At 45.4% G+C, this 27,177-nt stretch overlaps 1 protein-coding gene across 6 annotated transcripts in view; it reads right to left on the bottom strand.

The window, feature by feature from the left end:
• Window positions 1-27,177, bottom strand: part of CADM1 (cell adhesion molecule 1) — a 564,860-nt gene that overhangs the window by 439,731 nt on the left and 97,952 nt on the right. For 3 of the 6 annotated variants that reach the window (XM_029572371.1, XM_029572373.1, XM_029572378.1), the window contains exon 1: window positions 12,327-12,457. The exons of 1 other annotated variant lie outside the window; for it this stretch is intronic. In XM_029572371.1, the coding sequence (XP_029428231.1) occupies window positions 12,327-12,402 (76 nt within the window). In that variant the 5' untranslated portion in view covers window positions 12,403-12,457. Of the gene's footprint in view, window positions 1-12,326; window positions 12,459-27,177 lie in introns of those variants that run through there. 2 more of the 6 variants (XM_029572372.1, XM_029572376.1) reach the window with 2 other exon arrangements.

The following is a 27,177-nucleotide window of genomic DNA, read 5'->3' as shown; positions in this document are numbered from 1 at the left end:
TGATGAAAGAGGCATTCATGGTGCACACTAGAGATGTGCATTCGTTTTTGCCGAATTGGAAAATTGCAACGAAATTGTCTAATTCGGCATGTTTCAGGGAGCCCGAAAAAAAATCATGATTCTCCTGTTTTTTCGCAAAAATTTGTTTTTCTGATTAGTGCGCACTAACGAGAGTCAGTGCGCACTAACTCCCGTTAACGCGCGCGGGAGTTAGCACGCACTAACAGGGAGTTAGCGTGCACTAACGGGGAGTTAGCGCGCACTAACTAAAAATTGATTTTTCGTGAAAAAAAAGACCCGAACCGAAAAAAAATGACATTTTCCATGGTGGCCGAAAAACAAAGAACGACACGAACACAAAAAACGATGCACATCTCTAGTGCACACCCATGGCTCATAGATGCCAGTGAGCCGGGGTTAAAAGCATTAAGCATGCACTAGGCTAAATCCTGGAACAACAAACTGATCAATAAAAAGCCTGGATTGTAGGTTATTCACCCTATAAGCAAACTATCTCCAAGAAATAGAAATACAGTGACAGGTCCATCCAAATTCCAGGGGCTGTATGCATCATTCAGGCAAGACCGGTGCAGGGGTATTAGGCGTCCTACGTGAACCTTCAATCTTGCATCCTGCCCCTTAAAAGTATGCCCATCGGTGACAGCTCTGGCATAGCACTCAGCATCCACTGCCAGATTTGGCACCCCTTTGAAACTGTGCCAGCACATAGCCCTAAAGCAAGCAGAAGCAGGCACCTCTTTGGCGTGGGTATTTGGTGCCTTCAAAATCTGATGCCCTAGGCAGTTGCCTATGCCTAAATCCAGGCCTGCATCCTTCTCTTTTTTGCCCCTGTCCATGGTGCCTAGCATCCCTTCTCTCTTTCACCTTTCCAGCATCTCTCCCCCTTCTCTTCTTCTCTCCCCCCCCCCCCCCCCAGCACCAGCATCCCACTCTTTCCCTCTCTGCTCAGCACAGCACCATCACCCCAATGTTTGCCCCCTTTTTGCAGTGTCAAGATCCCTCTTACCCCACCCCCCTAACCTGACCAGAATCCGCTCCCTCTCTCTCCACTCCACCTCCATTCCCGCCCACCAAGCATCCTTTCCCTTCTCTCATGTGGGGCTGTGCCTTTTAAGTGGCTAGATGGAACCTGGAAGTTTTAGCCACCCATCTAGTGGGCCTAATGAAATAGCCAGCCCTGCATTCAGGAACCCCGGGCTTCCTTCCCCCAGCAGCAGCACAATCCCTGTTAGACCAGAAACCAGTCAGGGGTGGACAGCACCGCAGCAGGCAGACAAAACAAACCTTGCAGACTCTACCTGCCGTCATACTCTTTATACAGCTCGCATAGACCCTGGCAGAAAGGGCGGTTGGAAGGCTGTGCCCAGCACAACCCTCAAATATAGAGGTGCAAACATCTGCTTACAGGAAAAATTGTTATTTTTATGTGCCAACGGCACGTGACACTATGAAATACTGCCACAGGCTCACAGGGGAGCCCTTCAATAGAGTCAAGTTCCAACTAGGTAGACAGGCCACTACAACTACAAGCAAGCACCCATAAATTTCAGGAACATGTGACGGATAAATATATATATATATATATTTTATTGATCAGTACTCCTACAGCAGCAGCCACCAAAGTTACTGACATTCCCAACGAGCACAGACTCCTTCCACTGGATTTTCTGCCTTCTTTCACTAGAGTAAGAAATCAACGCGTGTACCTAGGCCAACTTACAAGACGTTCTGCCCCCCTAAACTCTGCAGCCACATACAGCACAGAGCTGGTGAACTGAAGACCAAACTGCCTCCTTAACTATCGCAGGCAATCATCCCCCTTTCACTGTGCAATTAATTCTCACACCCACCAATTCTGGGAATAAAATAGTGAGTTATAAAACCTGAGCAAGGCAGGGCTCACGCATTGTTACAGCCCTCCAGCTAAGAATTATCCTTTCGGTTTACACTTGCTGTTGTTGGCTGTTCTTTAGTTATTGTTATGTTTTTTATTATGGATGTATTGTCATCAATTTTAATTTTATTAATGTTTTATTGTAAATCGCTTAGACCTATTTTTGTGTTAAGCGATCAACAAATTTTAATAAATACAAAAAAAAAAAAAAAACCGACCTCTTTCCCAAGCTGCATTCCCTACACCTTCTCCCCCATCTCCTTCAAAAGATGGAAATTTAGAAAGGTCTAATTTTTAAATTACAAAAATAAAAAAAGCAAGTTGAGTGTCAACAAAAGAATTTTAGGCGGCACTGAGAGGGCTTCTTACATGTAGCGTAAAACCAAGCCCTCTGAGACCAAACCGAGTCCGGTTCTCCAAGGCAATGCTACCACAGAACAGAACCATGCTCCAGGGTCCGATCTTACATGCAGTGTAGTGCCACAGCGGGTCTTCCATGTTTAGATCAGAAAGGGTATTTCCAACTCTGCTCTAATGAGACAAAATCCACTTCTTTCTGTGGAAGGAAGAGGAGGCAAAGCCATAACAGAATCCTCAGGCGCCCTTTGTATTTAAGTCGGTCCATGTTCCCAACCCAACACTTCCACCACCTTTTAGTGTTTGATCGGCAGGTGTCAGTGCAGTAGCCGCAAATGTCGCATTCTCCATCGGGAATGAGCGCGGTTGCTGCCAGGGAACACCCGAGCCCTGCTAGGGCAGGACAACAACATGCTGGAACCTGAACTTGCCACACATCGTGGCACTGTGGCCCGAGCCAAGAGGCCAGCCTGTGTTCGATAAAAAGAGGCTAGTGTTCATCTCTGATAGGCTACTGGGGACAGCGCCAGCAGCTCCAAAACTAACCCGTTCCTCCTGGCTGTGCCTTCATCGCTTCCCCACCTACAGCAACCCATTCAGCTGTTTGCATGCTGGCACAAGCCATCGCTGATCCATCAGTAAAATAAAAGGAAAGACATGGAGTACACTTACACTGAACTTGGCTCCTGATCCAGTGTGACTCGGTTAGCCCCACCCAGCTACCCTAGGCCTCAGTCACTCTCATCCTGTCAGCACCCCCAGCCACCATTATCACATCATATCCCCCCTACAGTCACCCTCAATCAGCTCCTATCCTCAGCCCATCAGTCAGTGCCTACCCACTCACCCAACCTCCATCACCCAATGAGGGCAACTGCATGCGACTCTGATGATACAGAGGATGTCGGAAGGCTGGCCCCATCAGTCACGTTGGGCAGTTCCCGTTGGGGCGCCACGTAGTGTGGTGGGGTTCACTTCTGGCTGCCAGGCCCCCAAAGCTGAAGTGATGGCTAGCAAAGGCAGGGGTGAGGGAGGGGTACACAGAGTCCATGGGCAAGCAGCAAAGGTCATAGAGCCGCATGGTGTCAGGCGAGTGAGGACACAGGGGCAAGCTCCCTTTGAAGAGAGGAGTCTCAGTTATAGTCACACAAAAGAGAAGCAGTAAAGGCCACCGGTCCATGCAACTGCGGCACTGGCTTGTGCGATCCGCTACTGGAAGCGGCAAGATAGCAGGAGAGCGCTCCCTCAGTGCCAGAGTCTGCTAATGTCCATCTGTGGGGGGAGGGGGGGGGATTTAAATTACACGCTTAACTTTCCTGTCACACAACCAAATTACCGATGACAGGAAAGTGAGGCATATAAAAAAAAGTTTCCACACATGAGCAGATGAAAAACGAGCAAGCGGAGATGGTTGGACATAAGTGGTCTTCCACAGTATACAAAACAGTAGTGAAGCAGCCTAACCAGCAGCAAACAGGGAATGTTCTCTTCAACCCTGAGTAGCTCCATATACCCAGCTTTAAAACCCGTTCAACTCGTAATCCCCCTGAACATCGGGGCACGTGGCCTACCATTCCATATCAAGAACTCGCATATTCCAGAGAGGGTTTCACTAGACAGCAGGGAAGAGCTGAGAACGTGTTACTGCAATACGGACGTTCCGCATTAAAAAGAAAATTATTCCTAATATGAAGCCCCATTTCAGAACTGGGGGAATCAAGGTACCCGGCTAGTTCCAGTTTTGCAAGACAGGCTCATGCAATCTGGATTTGTCCACACTGCAGGCAGAGACTGAGAAACCAGAAGGCTCTGAAAACAGTGAAACCAAAAATAAAAAAATTCACTAGTCCAAGGCTCCTGTGATTGAAACAAACTTCCAAGTGAATTCTGTTTGAAATCATTTTCTCTTCTGAGTTTTGCTAGGTAACAGACTCGGCCTGTGCAAGATAGTGCGGGATTATCCCACGGTGACACTGAGGTGGGATTTGCTTGCTAAAACTGTTTCAGGGGGGGGGGGGGTTCTCCCCCCACCCCATTTCTATTACCTTGCAGAAGAAACCCTCACAGTGGTTCCAGCTCATACTGAAAGGCTCTCCCATACTGAATCACGAACGAGATGACGCACGCTACGCTCCGTCACGGCAAATGATTTGCAGAGTGATGTGCACACCAACTGTGCCATAAAAAAACAAATATAAACATTTTAATTATTATGCCTCCCGTCAGAGCCGTCTCATCAGGAAACAAGATGAGCAGTAACAAAGCTCCTACAAGCCCGGAACGTAGAAAGATCTTCGTGTATAGCAGGGGTGGCCACGCCGGAGGCTGTGGTGGGGGTGGGGGGGAGGGGGGGGCAGCGGAGGACCATGTGGCAGAGATCTGAGGAGCAGAGGGCCCCAAGGTCCAAAGAGAGGGAAGTGCTGGGCTCGTTGCCGGCCAGTTAGGAGCCTGCAGCTGAGCCGGCTTCTGGCTAGCAGAGCTCCCCCATGGGCCAGAAGCAGAGAGCTCAGAGGCCATGGTTGCTCCCTGGGCTGCAGTCTGAAGGCCTCCGATGCACAGGGAATACCCGAGCCGTCCACAACTTTGTGAATAGCACCGATAGAGTATCATACTTTATACACACCGTGTGATATTTCCAATGGTCATAGGTCAAGCAAAAGTAACCACACTGAAGCAATTAACCGTACTACTGCTGCTACTTTATTATTATTTTAAAGTAGCTCCCTGGTTATTCCCCTGGAACGCTTGGCAGTTAAATGAACAGCATCATGAACCACACTAAGGATGGCGTCAGATTGAGTTGTGTGTGCAATGTCAATTATATACTATTTTGTTTACTTCGATTAATTTGTTCAATGTAAAAACTTGTTTAATTCTGTTCTATGTAAACCGCTAAATGAAGCGACAGTTACTGTTCCTTGTAAACCGGGGTGATATGTATATTATACAGGAACCTCCGGTATATAAATTTTTCAAATAAATAAATAAATGTCATTTGTGACAAAACAATTGCGGACACATAGGATAGAAGTTTTGGAGGTTACATGAATTATTACACAACTTGGTGGTAAGGCCATGGCAGGGGACCTGGCTGTTGGATTAAAGCATGCATTTATTTAAAAAATGACTTATTAACAGCTTCTCCTGCTGTCCGAAGCCATACACAATATAATATATAGTGTACAGAGACAATGGCGAGTCCTGGCTAATCGCTATTCCTAGAGGAGTTAGGAGGACTGGACCCATATCGAGCAGGTTTTGGAGCGGGACATGGTACGGAGGTGGCACTTGTCTCTGTTAGTGATGATATACGGCACTCGGTTGATGGGGGGGGCCATCAAGTTTGTTGATCTTGCTGGACCTGTCTTCGGCCTCCGATTTGGTTGCTCGTGTTATCCTTTTTGGATAGCTGCAGAAATATGGGCCTGGGAGGTGTTGTATTAAAATAGAGTGCTGCTTTCCTCTTTGGAAGAAGAGCAAAGGTCTTGGTGAAAGGGGAGCTTTCAAGTGTAAGCGAACTCAACTTTTTATTGAATATTTTTTATTTCTTTATCTATCAAGTTTTACATACCGTCATTCGGTAATGCCATCACAACGGTTTACATATATTTAAACAAGGGATATGAAGGTTTACAAATAACAAAAAGGGAGAAATAGATAAGTAGTACAGAGATTATCGTCAGGGTAAAAATAAGGTAACTGTACAGTCAGATTAAGGTATAGCAGGTAAGGTAAAGAGGAGTAAGGTAGTAAAAAGTATGGGAAAGGTTATGTTCTCAGCCGGAGATGGCTCAGAGTGAAGTTGATCTTGGTAACTGAGCATGTTTTCAGATCATTTGAGAGTTCAGTTGATGATGTTGTGAGAGTTAGAATCGGTTTTTTTTTTTTGGGGGGGGGGGGGGGGGCGGGGCGAGGGGTTTAAACCACTGGGGACGTTTTGCTTGCTTTGATAACAAAACTCCAAATCATTGGTCCAGTGCTGGACAATAATTTGGAGTCTTATTTCCAAATTGAACAAAAATGTAAGGGAAATTTCGAGCTGGTTCTTGAAGAATAAATTATGAAAGAAAGCGGCAAAGCCTGGAATAGCCTACCAAAAAGAGGTGCTGGAGGCCAGCCCAGTCCTAGAGACAGATAGAGAGGAACAGAACCGAGAGGTTGGGCAAAAGACCTGTGGCAGGCAGGGAGGGCCTAGCATATGAGACTGGATATGCTCGTCCACCCTGGCAGGGAAAGCACTGGGCAGGCTTGGAGAGCCAGCAGCTCCTTATCTGCCATCATCTACTCTGTTACTATGGGGGGGCTAGGGATACAAAGTCCTCTGTGATGCGGCTCCAAACCTGACAACTCCTAGGGATTCCAGGGAAGCGCGAGACCTCCAAAAATAAGGGGGGGGGGGGGGGAGTTAAAAACATGATATTGCTACTTCTCACAAAAGCTTTTGAAATATCGCACCTCACCCAGCCCTGCCTCCAGTCCCTTCCGTTTACCCCTGTACAAGGACAGTAATGCAGGAAGTAAGCAGGACCTCCTGAACCGACATGTGGAAGGCGAGGGGGGGGGGGGAGAGATATTTTAAGGTCAAAACAGAATCCTCATCTCCTCTGCCCTCCTTACAAGTCAATAAGAACAGATAATGCCGTCTGGCCCCCCCCCCCCCCCCCGGCCAAATAATCTCACCACACAGACCAGGCAAGGTGACAGTGAGGATTAAGAGCAGGAAGCACAAGTGCACCCCCCAAGTACCTACAAAATGAAGAATTCTGATGCTACTGTCTGTTCCAATTGAGCTGAAAGTCCAAAAGGGGGGGTGGGGAACAGAAACACACACACACACACACACACACACACACACACACAGAGTTAACTTTGGTCGTTTTCTGTATTTGCGAGCATCCTTGTTAATATTATGCAGTTTGCAAGAACTGTCCAGAGTCATCTACTCCTGGCTGAATGCTCTTGGTAGCTCTGAGAGGCAAGATAATTACACCTCTGCTGCCGGCAGGTGAAGTTAAGCGGTGTCACCGGGGCAATTCGTACTTCACGCAGGTGCTCCTCAGCTAAACTGCTGCCGCGCCGGCAAATTTCCCTGCTAAATTATGGGTCACCTTCTCGCAGGCAGCAGATGATGCAGAGAAACCCCATTATACTGAGTTTCCTGAACGCCGCCTGAAGCAAAAGCTTCCTTCGGAAAGGAAAAAGAAACAGCATATAAACGAAGGAGACCTAGTCTGACGGTATACAAAACCTCCTACTGCACCAAAAACAATCGCTGAGAAATTCAGCCTCCAGCACCTACCCTGCAACAGCAATTAAAAATGCAGAAAAAGCCATGTCAGAACTAACAAGGTACAATGTCTTCAGCGCACCAGAAAGAATTTTTCAATCTTATTTTTCACAGAATAAGGGGAAAGAAAACTGCTCTTTCCTAATGCAACACATTTCACAGTGACATTGCTTTCATTTTTTTATTTATTTTTTTGCCGAGTCATCAGGTGTCAATGCATAAAAAAAGCCTCTCGAAGTAGATAGCAATGTAATCCACAGCAAAATGCCTGACAAGCAAGAGATGTCAGAAGAGACCTAGGGACACAAAGTTAAAAAATAGCTATCGCAAGGAAACAGAGCTTTTAACCTATGAACTTTAAAAGGGCAGGGGCGGAAAGGTTTGAAGACCCTGGCAATGCCGAGGGGGCCAGCCTCCGACTGCACAGGTAATGGGGTTCCAGCGACCCCCACAACCTGTGGTTTCTGGCCAAGAACTGGTGCTAGATGGAGCAGGGAGAGGAATTTAAAAAACACGAGTGAATGAAGGTGCCAGAGCCTCAACAGGGTCGGATCCAATTGAGCTGAAAGCCCCAAAGGAGGAGGAGGAGGAGATCATCCCATGGGGTGTACATATGGGATAATGTACATCTAGAGTAACCTCGCTGGGCACGATTCAAAGCTCAGAAAACTGGGCCAAATAAAAAAAAAAAATGGATCAACTGGTACCAAAATCAGAATGGACCAACAACTATTGCTATAGATTCACCAAACCAAATATTCTCCAAATCAAGTGATTCACTTTCGGGTTTTTTCATACTAGGACAGAGAAATGCCACTAATGGTGAACAGATCTCCAGAACCAGGGGTCCCTGGAGAGAAAAGGGCCCAATAGCTCCTTACCCAGCCCTTCTCCTGACCCTTGCGGGAGGGTACAGATCACCGGGCAGTACCACGGGCCCAATCGTGTTCCATGAGAGAAGTTTAAGGAAAAGTCATCAATGGTTGTCAGCCTTCACCAGTGAATGAATCACTTTAAAACAGCAGCTCCATTTGTTCTGAAGAGCCACAAGCTGAGGATAATCCTGGGATATCAAAAAGGGCCCAAGCCCGCAGCACAACTAGCCACTCCCACACCCACCCCCACTGGCTGCTTCCAACAGTGGGGAGGGCCCGAACCTCCTAGCAGTGACATAGGCTCCTTCTCCTAAGCTAGGGCGGCATCGGTCAAGTCGCTTTACCCAGCACGAGAGCAGATTTATTTACCACAGAGCTACAAAGCAAGACATGGATCACCTTAATGGTGATTCTGATTGCCAAACGTGGCAGAAAACCCAGGAGCCCTCTGAATATTTTCATATTAATTCACTTTTTGTATTATTTAGGGAATACATTTTTGCAATCCACAATGGAGCTCCCACGTAGGCTAGGAAGAAACTACAACCAAGGTGTAATGAAAGCCACCATATACTGCGGGAAGAGAACTTTTGACCTGCTCAATTTTATATATATATACATATATTTTTTTAAACAAATGAAGAGGATCTATGCATATGGAATAACTGAATAAGCACTGTAGTGTTGTAACATATTGACAGTCTGTCGCTGAGCTGACAAGTGTCAGACAGAAATGACATCTTTCTTCTCCATGTTAAAAAAAAAAAAAAAAAAAAAGACACCATCATGTAGTTACTGGCAGATTTCCTCCACCCAATGTTAATAGACAGGAACCAGTAGCAATACCTATAAGATCCTAGCTACTGTCAAGACAAACACAGGGTGGAGGGAGGGCAGGTTCACCCACAACACACGAAAAAAAAAAAAAAAAAAGCATAAACCTGTAAAATGCCTCCAAGCTCAGGCACAAGGAAAATAACCCTGGCTTTAAAGTCGTTGCACTAAAATTAATGACATTAAAAATGAAAAAAATTAAAGTCTGACTATTTTTTCCTTACACTTTTTCTTACCAAAAAAAAATGCCATTTGGGAAAAGCGCCAAAAGCTGCACATGAAACACACATGAATCAAGCTATTTGTTCCAGAGAACTGTCTGTTCCCCTAAATTCCCCCTCCCCCCCTCCCTTTTCAGGATTCTATTAATTGTCAGAAGACCATTCAATGGCTCTCTTGTGCCTCCCAAAATGTCCCAGGAAGATAATGCAAGCCTGTCTTGTCACACACAAGTCAGTAAATGAAGCCTGTGTGTCTCCAGTGACACACTGTAAATATAGAGCGAGGTTAATGAGGGATGGTTTTATCCAAGCCACGGCAGAGCAGAGCAGAGCAGAGGAAACCCTTCCCCTCCCCCCCCCCCCCCCCCCCCCCCCCCAACCCCCGGCTATTCAGAGCAATAGCTAAGAACTGATTCAGAAAGGAAAGGTCCCAAAATCTCTCTCTTCAAGGCAGGGCAAGAGAGGACACCTCTCTGGGAGGAGTGCCGAGGCATTCACCCCCCACCACACACACCACACACACACACACACACACTCTATCATCCCAGACACCGTTCGGGCTGTACACAGCTCCAGGTTCTCCTTCCAAAATAACCAGTCCTGCCTAGGGTTTCATCCTTGCGGGCTGGAACAGCATGAAAACCAGGCACCGTGGTTGCAGGTACTTATGCCACCCCTTTCCATTTAATCAAGGGCGAATAACACAGGGGGGAAGTGAGGACTGAGGGTATGCATTGACCACAAGCCCCCCCCCTCACCCCCCTAATGAGAGTAAAGGAGCACTCCAATTTATTTTAACAACAACAAGGTTTTGCTTTACTTTGCGCGTGGCTACAGAAGCAGCCTTTTCCCTTTTTGATGCTCATGTTTCATGTCATTTGGGATGGAAAACTCTAAAGTGACACAATCTACATCATCAAGACCATTCTTTTAATTAAGAAAACATAAAGGGTCCATTTAGCATTTACACTCAGGCTCCTGGTAGTGATGGATTTGGTGAGCTAATTGGAGAAAAGTCTATAGTAGCAGCAGGCTCTGGGTACAGCATTTCTGGAACTGTGTTTTAAAATAATGGGATGTCATTTTGCCCAGGCTCAGGCTAACAGATTTACGTTAATATGAATTCTTGTTTTTATATATATATACACACATAAAAACTATGATAGCCCAAGAGCAAGTGAGAAAAAAAATATATATGTATGGCTTCCATGGTAACCGAAGGGTTTTTCAAATGTGCTTTCACATCTAATACTGAGTTCTTGGCTAATGTTATTCCACGAAGCTAAAGGAAGATATGTTGCCATTTGTGAATGAAATGATTCAAGCTACAGTGTAGCACTGTTATGGCTCAGATCATTCCATCATCCTGCAGCCTTGACAGGGAAAGAAACAAGACCAGTGCAGCCCTGCTGCCAAGACAATATTCTATCTCATAGCCATAGCCTACAATAAGCAGCCAAGTACAGCCTGCGAGGGGGGGTGCACAGACAGAGATTCCCCACACATGGAAGGAAACCTTTGCAATGCAGCAATCCAGAGCCCTGCAGCTCAGGAACCAGCTCCAGCCCCGGGTTGCGGCTGATTTCTTGCTTTGGCCAGTCTAAAGCAGTAGTTAGTCACGAGAGAGTTTCCTGCACTTGGTAAATTTGCAATGTACCCATCTCAGACTGAAGCAAAAAGACATCGCAGGCAGAAAAAAAAAATGTCGAGTTCATCTGCCAAATACACAGCCAATAAAAGAAAACCAGGGTTATAAACTGACCCAACAGGACACGTCCGACAGCACCGCCCCAGCTTAAACATTTACCAAGAAGCCGTTCATAAGTATTTACATAACTGTCTTCAATTATGGAAAGTGGGAGGCAGCCAAAAGGGACGGGGAGAGTGCCACAATGTATCTCTGAAGTGCCCAGAACAAAGGACACGACCAGCAGGAGGAGGAGGAATCCGAGCTACCTTTAACTCTTCCCGCACTTGTTGCTTCCTCTGTCGAACCTGATTGCATTCAGTTTTTTCCAAACAGGGCTTGGCAAACGTTTTAAAAAAAAACTGAAATCTGATGCAGTCAGGACGCTGCTTTATTTTTTTTTTTTATATCCATTTATTCTCTCCAAGGACCGGTGGGGGGGGGGGGGGAGAAGAAGGTGCTGAAAGCAGCTACACTGTAATTTAAAGCCTTACAAAAGAGGCGAACCGATTCGCCTTTGTTACAGACAGCAGAACAGTGCCCTCTTCATTCCCAAAGCTGCCAACACTCATGCGGACCCAAAGAGGCTTTTCAACACAGCAAAAAAATAAAAAGGATGACAAGATCCAATATATTAAACACACATCCACATTAAAATCTCACGGCCCGCGCTCCGTTTATTTTTATATCAAACCAGCACTTTCTGCTTCGGGAGCTGAGCACCCCGGAGCCCTGCAGATGCGTCCGGAAGAATCACTTTCCCCGAGATTTTCTTCCATCTGTCACACCCCACCACCACCCTTCTCCAGCACCGGGAACAGCAATGACCAACCCAAAGCAGCCGCCGCTCCAAACGCTAAAGCCCAAACTGCAAATCCTGCACCGTACGAAAATAATTAATAATCAAATCTATCGAGAAATGTAAAAAAGCTACAAATGAGCCATGAAAAAAAGTGTCGAAGCACGGGGACGTCCGATAATAACCCACGATCCGTGCAGTCCGGGGAAAAAAAAGACTACTCCCGCCACGCGCTTCCCCAGGGCTCCAGGCTACTGCAGCCGGAGGCGGCGTGGATCGCTTGCCCCGGATCCCGGGGATGGAATGGGATGATGTTGGGGCGGAGAGGGTCTCCCCCTCCCTTTTTCCTACCTTGCGGCGGATAGGCGGCAGTGGTGAGGGTGCAGCCCAGCAGCAGTAAGAGCGCGGCGCGCGGCGGACTCGCCATGTCGGGCACCTGCTTCAGACTGGCGCCGCCGCCTTCACCTAGCGACCGAGCGCGCGCGATAATCACATGCTAATAAGATGCGCCACGCCCCCTCGCCGCTGCTGCTCTGGGCCCGGCCGTTCTGACGTCATGGCGGCGCCCGCTACCTGCGGGACAGACGGGCGTGGCCTCGCGGCTTCTCTTATGCTAATACCAGCGCCGGGCCCCGCAGGGCTCGGGGTAAAAGTTTGATCCCTGGAGTCGGGCGTGCTGCGCGCCAAGGGAGCGTAAAATTACTGGGTGCAGACAAAACCGACGTAGGAAAGAATTGAGAATTGAGGAAGCGCGACGTTCGCCAGTCTTAAAGTTTAAAAGCAAATAAATCTCGTCTACATATTTATTTAGCGTGTCCTAGAAGTTTATTTAGGGTTACAACTTAAACATAAGTGCGATTATTGAGCTGGCTTGCACCACCAGTAACTGCAATGTTTTATTTGAAGTGGCTGCTGCTTTTGCCCACTTCCAAAAGAAGAGATGTAGATCAATAAATATGGAGCTGATCAGACCTTGTTATTAGACATTAAACTGGAACGAGGGCTCATGGGATGAGGATGAAAGGTGGTAAACTCTGGAGTTATCTATGAAAATATTTGTTTACAAAAAAGGATGATGGAGACAAATACAGTAACAGGTGATAGAGGTATAAACTGACAAGCGACAGCTGATGCCATTTTTATTCAGATGGCACAGCACCCGGAGCTGAGGTGGCACTCCAGGCCCCATTAGTCCACGCAGGGATAGATATCTGGGTGTGGTGGGCTGGATACCTGAAGGGGGATTTTCAAAGAGGGGGGGGGGGGGGCTGATGCTGCATAATTTAAAACTTTTGGGCTTGATTTTCAAAAGCATTTACACACTTAAATATGGATTTTATGTGTATAAATGTGCTTTTCCTGAGTAAGTGGGCTTTTGAAAATTGCTACAATATATGCCATTGAATTGTCCATAGGATTTACCCTAAGTGTACTTTTCTTAGGTAAATAGCTTTTGAAAATTGCTACAGGATTTACACGTGTAAATCCTTTTCAAAATTACCCCCTATAATTTCTTAATTTTTAGGCATTGAGACTGCCTCTAGAGATGAGGGGGGGGGACAGGATGTCACACAACACCCCTTTTTTTTAATACATTGGGCTGAGCCACTCTGGCTCTTTAAAACATGATGGCCCTGGGCTGAAGAGTTACGGTCGTGCAGTATTAAGGGGACAACTACCTGAAGTATTTTTCCCAGCAGTATTTAATTGATGGGGAAAATACTGGACAGTTTCATCAGCTGCAGTAGCGAATACCATAGCTTGGTAAATGAACCCCTTAATGTAAGCCCTCTGCAGATATGGAAAATATCCACTATTCCTGAATATAACTCATCTTCAGCTACCAATCTATTTATTTATTTATTTATTTAACCAATTTCTATCCTGCCAATCTGGAAATCTAATGAAAAGATCGGAGCAAAACTGTATCCGCCATCATGTTCAATGTTTCTGTGTGACTAATGTACACCTGACTGTCTTTCAAGAATTACCTTCATCAGGTCAGTTCCAGTGTATGAAAATCTATCTAATGCAAATTGTTTGTGGATATCTTGAAAACCTGGCCTTTCTGTGGTTCTCAAGGACTGGAGTTGGCCAACTCTGGATTACAGGATCCAAGTCAGCATGGTTTTACAAGAGATAAGTCTTGTCAGATAAATCTAATCAATTTCTTTAACTGGCTTACTAGAGAGGTAGATTAGAGAAGAGTGCTGGATGTAGTGTACTTGGATTTCAAAAAGGCCTTTGACACATAAACAAATTGATTACCCTAGGTATTGGCACTAAAGTGACTGACTGGGTTAGAAACTGGTTGAGTGGGAGGCAACAAAGAATAGCGGTAGATGGAGATTGGCCCTGTGAGAGTGAGTGCCTGTGATTGAGAGGGTATGTGTATGAGTGTATGAGAGTGTGTGTGTGTATGAGAAGGGGCGGGGGGGGGGGGGGGGGGCCCGGGGGCACCATTTAATCCTTCACCTCAGGCAGCAGATTGCCTTCAGCTGCCCCTGGTGGTTGGGCTGCCATCGTGTTCTATGTTTCTAAGGTGACCTTTTGGGATTACCACTAAATGTTCCTACTTTCAAACCTTCGAGTTAGGAAGTGGAGAAAGGAGCCTACCATCTCTGGAACAGCACCTCGAGTGAGGTGGCTGGAATTATCTGCCCCCCCCCCCCCCAAATAAAAACAGGTTGCATCATCTGGGTGGCAGTGATCATATTCTGTTGAGGAGTTTAGAAGCAGAAGGAGTTTGTTATTGTTTGTAGTTTTGACCTACTCTAGGGCCTAGGCCTCAAGGCTTGCAATCCAGGAGAGGTAGGAGACTAAACCTGTTCCAGTGCACAACCTGTTTGGTTGTGTTATCTCCAGTGTTTTATTCCAGGATTTTTGCTGAGTTTTGGAGCTTTTTTGTGAGACCCTCCCCCCTCATTCTTGACCTGGGAAGGGATTACGGGGAAGTCCCCTTCTGGGGTGGCCCAGGTTAGCGAAGACTCTACCTCACAACCCCTGGGTGGTGGCCAGTGGTGACCTGCTGCAAGGGAATTCCAGTTTTTGCATATTTGACTGAAGACTTTGTTTTGTGGCTCCAGGAGGAAGATTTTTGCTGCCCGAGCATAAGGGAAAATTAGAAAGGATGATTGCTTCCTGCAGCCTGGACCTTTCAACTGAAAGGTCCCGTGTGTCATCTGGAGAAAGAGAACTGTGGGCAAGACCTTTTTGAATAATTAGGGAGATCCTCATCCGGAGCCTTCACTCGGGGAGAAGAGGTGCAGTCATGCAGTGTGGAGACCCTGTTTGGCTGCCAATATTTTGGAAGGGGATTTCTGCTCATAAATAGGATATTCCTGCCACCCGGCAAATCTTGCTTTTCCAAGCCCTGGAGGGAGAGATTTCCCCTAGCCGACTTACTGAGGGACACTTGCACAGATAAGGAAAGTTGGGGGGAGTGTGTAAACCATCTGTTGTGCCAAGAATTGGTGTGTATAGAGCTACAACTTGCTATTGAAGAATTCTGCAGTAAAGATTTGTTTGGACATCCAATCTGAGCATCCAGGGTACTTTGTTGGCACACATATCCATGGAAACTACACTGACAAAAGAAGTCCACAAGCGAAAGAAAGAGTCCTCCTACAGTTTGGGCCTTGGAGGAGATTTCTAACCCCTGTTGGAAAGAACCTGACATCCCGGGGCCATGAGACAGAGAGAGAAGTTGGTCCTGGGACCCTGTGTGATCCCTGCTTTCCAGATCCACCGATGGAACAGGGGTTACATTTCTCTATGTTCCATCCTAATTCAACAAACCATGGTTGATGGTATAATTTTTTTGGGGGGGGAGGGGGTTTGCGTTAGTGTTCACCTTTCTCAGATAAATCATTATGTTCTCCTCTATTTGTAGAGCAGCTTAAGCTCTACTAAAGGTGGAAGTGAGTGTATTGAATAGCATGACGTCTAAATCTTATTTTTGAGCATCTTCCAGCAGTGGACAGGGTCACTAGAAGGACAGGGAGTATACTTGGTTTCTCGGATTGACACTGTAACCCCCAAGGGGGGGGGGGGGACAGGGGGACAGGAATGGGAGAGTTTCAGAGCTGTCATGGGCTCGAAGCAAAAAAAAAAAACTCTCTTCTTCACTTTTCCTCCAATGGCAGTCACAAATAAAACAACTTCTCTGAACTGTGATTATAAAAATACAAATGGTTTCCCCAGGGGTAGGGGAAAGAAGTAAGTGCCATAAAATTTGGTTGTAGGGAAAAAAAAAGAGAAAATCCTGAAACACAATAAGTGTTGATTCATAGTAATAAATACCTTGACTCAAATGCAAGAACATTTATTTTTCAAAAGAACACAAATTGAAGAAAAATTATTTTGGAAACTAGTAAAACTTCTTTAAATACTTTTCAGGCACACCTATGACAAGTCCAAGTGAAATGTTCAACAGATAAGTATATTGCCTGTAACTGCTGTTCTTTTTTTTTCTTTTATCTTGCAGGTACAAGGATTCACTAACAAAAAAAAATTCAGATAAATTTCAGCTGAAATGATCAAATTCAACACAAACATGTAGTCTGGATTTCTTAAATCAAGATTATGATTCTTTTCTCACAATATTTGCAATCTATTTCTTGCAGGTTTCATTTCTTACTCAGAAAATCACTTCAGTGCATGAGAACACTACATTTCAGTCAGTTTTTTCTTGTGCCTCACTCTTCGCACCATTTTCTTTGTTTCCCTGGGTATTTCCGTGTGCTTAGACACACTTTCTTCTCAAAATCTTTGATCATCTGGTCCTTGGGTCCTCTGGTCCACATCCAGTCACACCACCTACTATCCTGAGACTATCTACTCTTTACACAAGTTCTCTTCTGGCAAAATCTAGGTATACATGTGCCTCATTTGCTGGAACCACTGAACTGGATTGTGAACTAGCTAATAAACTAACAAAATAAACCATAAAACATGTGTCCTTATCCAATTTCTCTCTGCTACTGCAGTTCTTTCTCTGATTATGTGTCTGTCAGTCTTACTGGCACACAGAGAAAGATTTTAGTTAGCAGAGAAATTTTCCTTAGATTTTTCTCCCCAGTTATTAACTAGGAGATTTAGTTTCAATCACACACTGTTTCAGGTCTCAAGGAAAAACTGCCTTTTTTACAACAGCAGTTGACTCTGCCAGGATAATTGTGATTCAGTCAGATATTACAGTTTCTGGGTTTAATACCAGACTCCAATTTAACAAATCCTTGGATTTAATGACCAAAACCACAATTAAACAGGTTCCATTTGAGCTTTTCTTCATTCAGACTTTTAACTACAGCAGATTACTATTTCCATGCATCTCTGCCGGGTAAACTGTAACTTTAAAGTAAATTTCCTTTCACACAGATTTCGGCTTTTGCTTACCCTCTCTTCAAAGGTTCTATTTTTCTAGTAGAGCTGTACCACAGAGATGCAACCCAAATCTGCCAGGGTTGAGGACTTTCCTTTGCCAATTTATTTTGCTCTCTGACCAAAAAAAAAAAAGACTTACTTTTCTTTCTCACTAGCTGCAACTGTACAGGAATGCTTCTGGTCTTCTCCAAATCTCTCTGCAATCTGGCTCCAAATTGTTCCCTTCCCAGAAGTACAGAAGCAATAAGCAGGAGGCACTGCTCAGCTCAACTGCTGCTTGTGTGCTTTTCTCCTACCCCCAAGAGCTCTTGTTTGTTTACATCTCCTTCCTGCAGGAGCTCTTCAGGTCAGCAGCAATTAATTTAAAAAAAAAGAAAACACAGGATCTCTCTGTTAGAGCTAATGCAGCTCTGCTTCTCTCTCTCTCTCCCAGGACCATTCTTCAGTGGCCCAGGAAATAAATTATTATATTTTATTATCTATGTTACAGCAGAGTTGTCCTTCTCGCAAAGGGGATGGGACAAATTGGGGAGTATAAAAATACCTTCCACAAAGCACCAAGGGGCGCTGGTTAGGAACTTCTGATGTTGAAAGACTTGTGTATGTGGTGGTGTTTTGGAGAAGCAGTTTGAAGAGTAAGGAGCTGGGTGACAGGGAGGAACAACCAGACGAAGTTGTTCTGGTCTGCTTCTCCAGTTCTTTGTGGCAGGAGGCGAGCCCTTTCTTGGATAGTCCAGAAGTTAGAGCTGGATCTGTCTACCAGGAGCAAGTGGGAGGAATTTTTTGGGTCATCTACTGAGTTGTGAGTACTGTGGAGAAGATCGAGAGAGACTCTGTTGCATCTGGGAACAGCTGAGAACCTGCGGGAGAAGGAGCAAAGTGCTGAGATTGAAGAGACTTACAGAGCATAAGATCTGCTGTTGAGGAAATGAATATTGAACTTTGTATTCTAATCTGTATTTGGACTTTTCTACTATTTTTCTCCATAGACTTTGTTGTGTACTGGCTGAAACTGGTTAATTTCTCAAGTAGACTTTCTTTCTGCTTGGAGCACAACTTTCTGTGAGGACTTTGTTTTATTTTGAAGGTAACCTCTGCCCAGTTTGGCCTGGCAGGTGTTCCTGGCCCCATTCCTCGGGATGCAGAGAACTCTTTTCCCCCACCCTGGTTGAGCAAATCCAGTGCTCTCCAGGGCAGGGAAGGTGCCTTCCAACAACGGTAGGTTTCATATTCTACATGTGCTGCATTGCTTGATCATTCAGTTTTATTGTTGTTTATAAAAATTACAATTTTAGCACTATCTGGAATATTAACCATGGTAAATGGATTTATAATTAGAGACTACATGCAATGCAATTTCATTTTATATGATACTTTTCCTGTGCATGTATCCTAAAACGCTGTAGTGTCACCATGACCCGCTCAGTGAAATATCAGAGCACATTACAAGGAGCGGGAGGAAAGACTGAGAGGAGTCACAGAGGAGTTGATACAGAGGTTAAATGCTATACTGAGCAAGAATTGGTTCACAGTAATGGAAGTTTGCTGGAGAAATAAAAAGAATCGGACAAGAGAGAAAAGATGAGTTTCTGATTGGAATCTGATAATGGAGAGAGAATTGGTCAGCAGGAGGGAGTAAAGGAGGACAGCGTCACCTTTCCATGGAAGAGAAATTGAAAGCTCTTCCAGCAGCCGTCCCCTCCTGGCCAAAGTCCCCAGAAAGGTGGAGGGAGTTGGGGCATAAGAGGGGCCATTTTTAAGAATCCTTGTGTGCAGTTCAAGTTTCCCTAGGAGCTTAATTTAACCCCACCTGCTTATACCAACAGAGGTACCAAAAATATCAGACCTGCCCAGTTAAGCTGAAAGTAAAAGCTGAAATGATTCAAAATGCTGCACAATAGAGTCCAAAAGGTATTCTGGCCAGTAAACAACTTGAGTGCTGAAGACTTGTTCTTATCCATTCAATTGGTCTGTTTATGATTAGGCTGCAAACCACTCTGTTTGCTAGTTTTAATTACTTGCTTTGTTTGCCTCAATAAGACATGGTACTTTATGACCCCCCCTATTATTCAAGCATCAAACTCAAGGACGACCCACATTAACTGTAAAGGTTCATAATAATTTAAGTATTCATAGAATGCAGAAGAGTAAGATGCAAGAAATGCAATTTGCATAATAAATATCAATATCACAACAGCTAAAACAAACCATGACAAATCATGTGGTGCCAAATGACCGGGAGATTATAGAATGCAAATTGCACAGTCTGACCTGCACCTCAGGAAGCAGCAGCGAAACGACTTAGCTTTTAACCCTATGTTCTGTGCTTGCTGGAGACAATAGATATTCAGGAGGTGCCACGTTGCCCGCTCTGCCAGCAGGAAATGAAGGCTGCCTCCTCTGATCAGTCATGAAAGGAGCCCTGTCTGCATTCCCCAGTCCAGCAGAGATCATTTCTCCACGGTTCTGTTCAGGTGTTGCACCCCGGGAGGGAGTGCTCAGGAGCTGGTAGATCTGTGGGATCGGGGCCCGGGTAAGTGGGATAGGCGAGATGAAGGGGAATATATATTCTACAAGAGAGGGATCATTTTAAATCATTAAAATAAATGTAGCAGGACAGCTCGAAGGCATTAGGAGCACGGCTTCCCAAACCTGTCCTGGGGACCCCTCAGCCAGCTGGGTTTTCATGAAGATGCATGAGAGAAATCTGCATATACGGGGTCTCCATGATATGCACATTTATCTCATGCTTATTCATGGTGGATATCCTGAAAACCCGACTGGCTGTGGGGACCCCAGGACAGGTTTGGGAAGACCTGCATTAGAGAGAGCACCCCGCATTGCCATGTGGAGGACCTACGTTCGCAACCCGGGTGGGGTCTTCCATTCCACTGGCCAGCCAGGGCTGGGCGATACTGCAGAAAGGGAGTCTCAGACAAACGATCAGTGGTGACGCCTACTGGTCAAATTCAGCGCCCGATGCTATATTTAAATGAGCTGGTGCGTTAAAAGGGATGTGCTAGGGAGAGATTGTGTGTCCCTAGTGCTCGAACGCAAGGGGTGCCCAGGAGATGTGCCTGTGCTACGGGCACTCAAGAAAGAATTAATGCAATGGATCGATTACAAAAAAAAACTTTTCTGGATGCACAATATACAAGCATAAAATAGCAAGGGGCGAAAGCAGCACATGTATATTGTGCATCCAGAAAATATTTTGTTTGTAATCAATCCATTTCATTCATTCTTTATTGTTAATCACCAAGAGCTGCAAATCTACTGTTCTTTGTAGCTCCTCTTCTGTGGAGGAACCACAGAGAGCAGTATTTTGGATTTTTTCATAAGCTCATGAGTCGCAGAATGATTTAAAGCCAGCTCCAGGGCTGGCATTAAATTTGCCATGTTAAAAAGTGTGCATTGGGTGCTCGGGGATTTACTGCATCAGGGGATACTAGCTAATAGCCTTATCTATGTGGAATTTACATGTGATGAGCGCTATCAGCTACGCAGTTGCATGGGTCACGCTAATCCCCTTACTGAGTCGGGTGTTAGTCTAGCGCATCCAAAACCCACATCCAACCATTGGTTAACCTGTATGGTTAAACTGCACCCTGCTAGGCTGGGTGCAGTTTAATGCATCAGCCCCAGGCTCTTGAAGGAACTGGGGGTCTCTGGCTCCCGGCCAAAGATCATCACTGCATTGTCTGGGTTGCAGAGGGGAGTTATATAAATAGGGGAAAGATCCCCGATGGCTGCATAGTACCATAGCCCAGTATTTCTCACCCCAGTCCTCGGGGCACACCTAGCCAGTCGGGTTTTCAGGACATCCACAATGACAATGCAATGAACGATTTGCCTGCACTGCCTCCGCTGTATGCAAATCTCTCTCATGCATATTCATTGTGGATACCCTGACAACCTGACTGGTTAGGTGTGCCCCGAGGGCTGGGGTGAGAAGCACTGCCGTAGCCCAAGTGATGCTGCTTCCGATTGATACGGATGCTCAAAGGAGGAGGGAACAACTGCCTGGCCAAAAAATACAATAAAAAATGTAGGCATTTCTCTTAAATGTAAGTGGTTCAAGCGGATGTCCTGGGGCCTTTTCTTCCCCTCTTTCACTCTCTATGATTAAAGGGTTTTCTTTTTTCTTTTGTGGCAATAACTATTACTGCTTATCGTTTCTATAGTGCTACTCACAACATACACCACGCAGCACTATACAGATGTAAATAAGAGGCAACGCCTTCTGCACAGAGGCTTTCAGGATTTCATTTAGTAAGAAAATGGTTAAAACAAAACAAGGGCTGTGATCAGAAGAAGGTTTAAACGCAGGCTGAAAAGGTGGGGCTTACAGACTGGATCGGAATAAGGCCAGAGAAGGAGTACGAGGCATCAGCTCAGGAAGTCCGGTCCAAGCAGCAAGGTGTCATAGGGCATTCATTTGTTTAAAAACATTTTTAAACCACCAGCCCAATCCAAAATGATCACTCAAAGCAGGATGCAATAAAAAAAAAAAGTCTCTAAAACAACAATACAACTAAATAGCAACAGACTAAGATCACATAATCAATCCTCTCAAGGTCACAGAGTCTAGAACAAGCCCATACTCAAGACAGCATTTAGTTTGGATAAAGCCATGATTTGACTTTCTTTCAAAAGGGGCCTATTGGTTAGCAGGCCAGGGTTCAAATCCGGCTTCTCCCGCTGATGATCATTGTGACCTTGGGCAGATCACTTCACCCACCATTGTCTCAGGTATACTTAGGACCCTATTTGCTAAGGTTTTTCTCCTATTCTGGGTCTATGGGAAAAATGCATAGTAAATGATCTCCTTCAGCTGCAGGGAAATAACTATAGTACCTAACTTGTAAGTCGCCTTGAGCTTGGATTTTGAAAGGCAAGTAATTAACTCTGAAATCTAAATCCAAATCATTACTTCCAAGCTTGATTATCAAGCGGCAGTTTACTCCAAAGTAGAGGGACCTCAATCGACAACAGAGCATGTGTCTTAACCTTCCTGACCTCTTTACAGGTAGGGAGAGTTAGCAGTGCATTCTGGGAGGAGCAAGAGTCTAGCAGTACATACTGGTGAAGTTGGCCTTTTAGAAACACCGGTGCTCTTACCATGCAGCAATCTAGGTATCAACTTTAACGACTTAAACTCTATCCTGCACCACCTCGCCGGTGGTCAGTGTAGAAACGTCAGCAAGGTAGGTGGAAGACACTGTTCCCCTATTTCGGCCACAATTAAGCCGAGCAGTCCGATTCTGTACCACCTGTGGCCTATGCATCAGCCTCACTGGAGGCTACAAGGAGTAGTGTGGTACTAGACTGCAGGGGAGGGACCTACTGACTCATTTGAGAAGGTTCCCTGGGCACTGAATAAAAGTGTCTCTTTATTGGAAGGCAGCAGTTCGTAGTGCAATCACACCTCGAGCGCTGAACAGCACTAGTGCTTTGTCTCTAGCATTGTCCACATGCACAGCGCTGCTCACGGCTTTACCTACCCCAATGAGCTGACAGTCAAAGTCGGAGCACAAGGAGATGGGCTGAGTGGCGGCTAGGAGACCCAGACTGGTGTCACAGCTCCCGTTCTCTAACCTACACACGCCACAATGCTGGGATTTAGCTGTTTATTCGGGACCCAGATGGTGTTTTGACAGTTTATGCTGCAGCTGATAATTAGTACTTTTATTAGTACAGTTTTAAAGTGGGAAGTAGAATATATTTGAAAGAAAGCTCCACACATCACATGGCAGGCAGAATTTTCACTTTGTCTTTCCCCCGTGTAAACGTATAAACACTTGGCATAAACTGAAAACATCAGATTGGTTACTACTGTTTGCATCGCTTTAAGCGAAAGCCATGATCAGAGGTGCCACTTAGGTCCAATTGGTTGGTGCAGTGTGATGTCATGGCTCGTTTGTAACTAGGCGTTTCGGAAAATTATACTTTTTGGATACAAACAAAATTTGTATGCAACCAAATTTGGAAGTTTTTTCCTTTTTTATTTTAAATCAAAATAATAATATTGTAATTATCTGTATTCTCTATTACCAATAAAGAGTACAGTGGTAAAGACAAGTGGGGTGGGGGGTAATAGGTAGAGGAAATGAGGGAGAGGCCTGAGGAACCATCCAAGTAAAAAAAGGTAGAATACAAGCCATGGTGCAGAGCGGAGCAGGACAGCTGTGTCCGACTTCCAAGAAGGCTGCAGTAACCTCCAAAGTTACGGGCTAGCTGGATGTTTAGGACAGCAGCCTCATTAGTTTTGATAGCGGTTTGGGTTATTACAAACATTGGTGGTAAGACACGGAGGCAGGGGGGAAGGAATACGCAAGGAAAGGCATGGAATGTCCCTCCACTGGAGCTGGTGGAGGTCAGCACTATAAACGAATTTAAACACGAATGGGAAGATAAAGAGGTCGGCGGGTAGGAACAAGGTTGAGAGGTCAGGTCAAAAATGTGGTGGGGGAGCAGCTGGTGTTAGTTTAAGCATGGGGATTTATATGTTCATCTACCCAAAGTGGTAGGGAACTGGAGAGGAAGACAGCTGGTCAGATTGGATGGACCATTTGGTCCTTAACTGCTGTCATCTACTATGCAATATTTAACAAAAAAAACAACAACCCAGAATTTCTTTGTCAATTATTTTGTTGCTAAAGGATTTTATAAGTAAATAACAGTAACTTAGTAGGTGATGGAAGATAAAGGCTAATTGCCTTATTCCTGTCCACTCTGCTAAGGATATATCCCAAATGCCAGCCATACAAGCTTAATGACATGTAGGATATTACTCTTTATCCAAGTGACTGTTTATGGTCTAACTCCTAGGTTCCTTACCATGATGAGCATCTTGGATGCCATATGTTATCCAACATCCAGACCCTTCTTCACTTCACATCTTACCACCAAGCTTTCGATAAAGGGTCCAGTGAGCATTGCAGTATTCTTGTCATTCAGAACCAGTGAGATCCAGTTTGGCCATTATTTGAGGTATCATTTATAGCAGCAGAATCACTGGCAGCAAGAGGGAGCTTTTCAGAGAATTACGTTAAAGGGGCCACCTGTTGTTACAGCTCCCTGACATCAATCCTCCTGACTTTTACAATCCTCAAGGAGGCTGGGAGCGTGCAAATAAAGGCACGTATGCCATGGTGCCAAGAGTCATTGTATGGGGGGGTGGGGGTTGCATGCTGATTCTCCAGGGTTACCTGGTTTTCAGGACACCCCAATCTTTTCGTTTTATTCATACATTTGACTAGTTTATGGTTAATTTACTTCTTTTGTTTACCTAAAAAACTGAGTTTGTTTGTCGCATTTGACTCCCATCCCCCAGATTCGGCAGACACACTCACACATACACACACACACACACACACACATACACACACACACACACACACACACACATACACACACACACTGCTTTCTTTGCAAAGAAAAAGTGAATTGTACACTGTGCTAAAGTTAGTCAGTGAAGGGCTGTACAAATTGTTCCTTTTTGCTGCTATATCAGATGTAAGCTGGTTAGAGAGGAATGGACTTGGCTACATTACAAGAAAGGGCCTGATTCAGCAAACCCTTTCTCCCATTCTGTGCCTATGGGAAAAGACTGATCATTCAGGCCCGTAGTCTGTATTTCCCAGGCTCAGATGTTCCTTGGCTGCAGACAGATAAATAAAAGGCTTAACTGAAAGTTAGATGCGTAAAACTGAAGGAGAAAAATCACCATAGGGCACGAATTACTTCCTTTCGCCTGTGTCTGAGGATGTCCATGCCTGCAATGTGAGGTTGTTTCATCTATAAGCTGCTGTCCTGGAACAGTAACACGCAACATGTTACCGTAACCCAAACATCCGATTGCCCTATGGAGAATGAGACACTAAATTCTTTGCAGGCTGTGGGCCCCTTCATTGGCCCATCCTCAGAATTATCCAGAGGTGATGAGGGGGATATGAGCTTTGGAAGGGGAGAGCTCGAAGTAATCCGAAAGGATAAGTCGTCATCTTTGGATAATTCTTGTGCTGCTCCAGACAGAGGTGTCGCGGCCTGCAAAGAGTCCAGTGTTGTTTTGTTTTGGTTTTTTTTTTCAGGACCAATATGATCACAGGAGGTCAATGCTACATCCGGACACTGTAAAAGCCTTACGACCATGTTGCTCTGCTGATACTCTTGGTTAACATTAAAGCCACCACCTCATCCTCACCCCCACCCCCTTCATCCCACATCCTTATGTCTCATTTGGAGAGATGAAGAGATAGATCGGTTGTAAACATGGAAAACAAGCAGATTTTTTTCCCCTCCCCTTGGGCAACAAGAAACTGGCCACAGCTGACCTACGGCATGCGTGCCACAGGTTGTGCAAAGAGCCTCTTTGATGATCTGATACCTTTCCTACTGCGGATAAGTGCAGTGCACCCTCTCCGTAAACTGATCCATTGTGCCCTGCGCGAACTGTTTTGACGAATTAAAAATCAAGAGGGTGCTTGAAGTGGATTTATTGCCATTGTAAGGCAAGGAACTGTAATCTCTCTGAGCCAATGCCAGAACCTTATAATAAGAGAATGAAATATCAATTTAAATTTAAAGCAAATTAGATTAGCAGGGTCAAATACTTTCAGCAGAGACATCATGCTGTAAGGAAGGATTGCTTCATATGACTTCCACCCGTTTCTTAACTTTCACGTTAGCATTTTAAGTGGATTTTTTTTTTTAACGTTTAATAATTTCTCATAAGGGCTTTTGCCTGTAATAAAACACAACCCTCAAAGAGCTCCCCCAAAAAGTGAAAGGAAGCAATGGCCACGTGGAGCATAAGAGGCCCCTTGCTCTAGGACTGCAGAGGACGGAAGCTGAGCAGGATGGTTTGACGTGTCTGGTCGTCTCCCCGCCTTCCATCACAGAAGAATGCTGGGAGCTAAGGGCCTTGGCAAAAAACAGAGAGAAGCTTCCCCGAAACGTCTGCAAGGGAAAAAGCGAGTTTGAATCATCTCACGAGGACGGCAGCTTTGAAACTGGCACGTGTGCGTCGGCGTGCGCCCAGGGACGCCGTGATTTTATAATACGCTTGCACATATGCGTGCTTGCTGTGAAATACATGGGCCACACACACATACGTGCGCACAATTTTAAGCGGGTGCACGGCTAGCCACGTAAATACCACTTCTCCCGCATAAGTCAGGGCATTTTAAAACTGCCGCGCACCCACACCATTGCCAGTTTCAGCAGTTAAGAGCTAGGTCTTCCAAACCCCTCTGTTTTAATAGCTTGCACTCTCTCCCCTCCCCCCCCCCCCCCCAGTTACCTAAGACATGACAACGAAAATGACTGGGGGGGGTTTTGGGGTTTGTTTTTTTTACAACTTACACTCCTCCATCACACACAGCAGTGGACCTGGGAGCACACCGGGGCATGAAAGTATTTACCCACACATCTCTCCTCCTCACCCCAAAAAGCCCACACCCCTTTCTGAAATCATGTGACATGTGCATTCAGCAGGAGATACACGTGCATCTGGGCAACTTTTAAAATTTGGTGGGCGTGCGTGAGCCTGACTTGTAACATAGTAACATAGTATTGTCGGCAGAAAAAGACCAAATGGTCCATCCAGTCTGCCCAGCGAGCTTCCCATGGCAGCAGCTGCTGCTCCGTGCAGGTTACCCCCAAGTGTCCGCCAAGGGCAGTAACTGCTGCTCTGTGAAGGTTACCCCCATGCCTTATGTTAAGAATAGTATATTTATAAGCAAGACCAAGCAACTGTGAAACCCATAACCAAATTACTGCAACAATTTGACATGATGAGCAGCCTTCCTGATAA

The sequence above is a fragment of the Rhinatrema bivittatum genome, chromosome 12, assembly GCF_901001135.1.
Source record: "Rhinatrema bivittatum chromosome 12, aRhiBiv1.1, whole genome shotgun sequence".
NCBI classification, from domain to species: domain Eukaryota; kingdom Metazoa; phylum Chordata; class Amphibia; order Gymnophiona; family Rhinatrematidae; genus Rhinatrema; species Rhinatrema bivittatum.
Note: the sequence above shows the minus strand (reverse complement) of the source record. Positions and strands in the feature narration are given on the sequence as shown.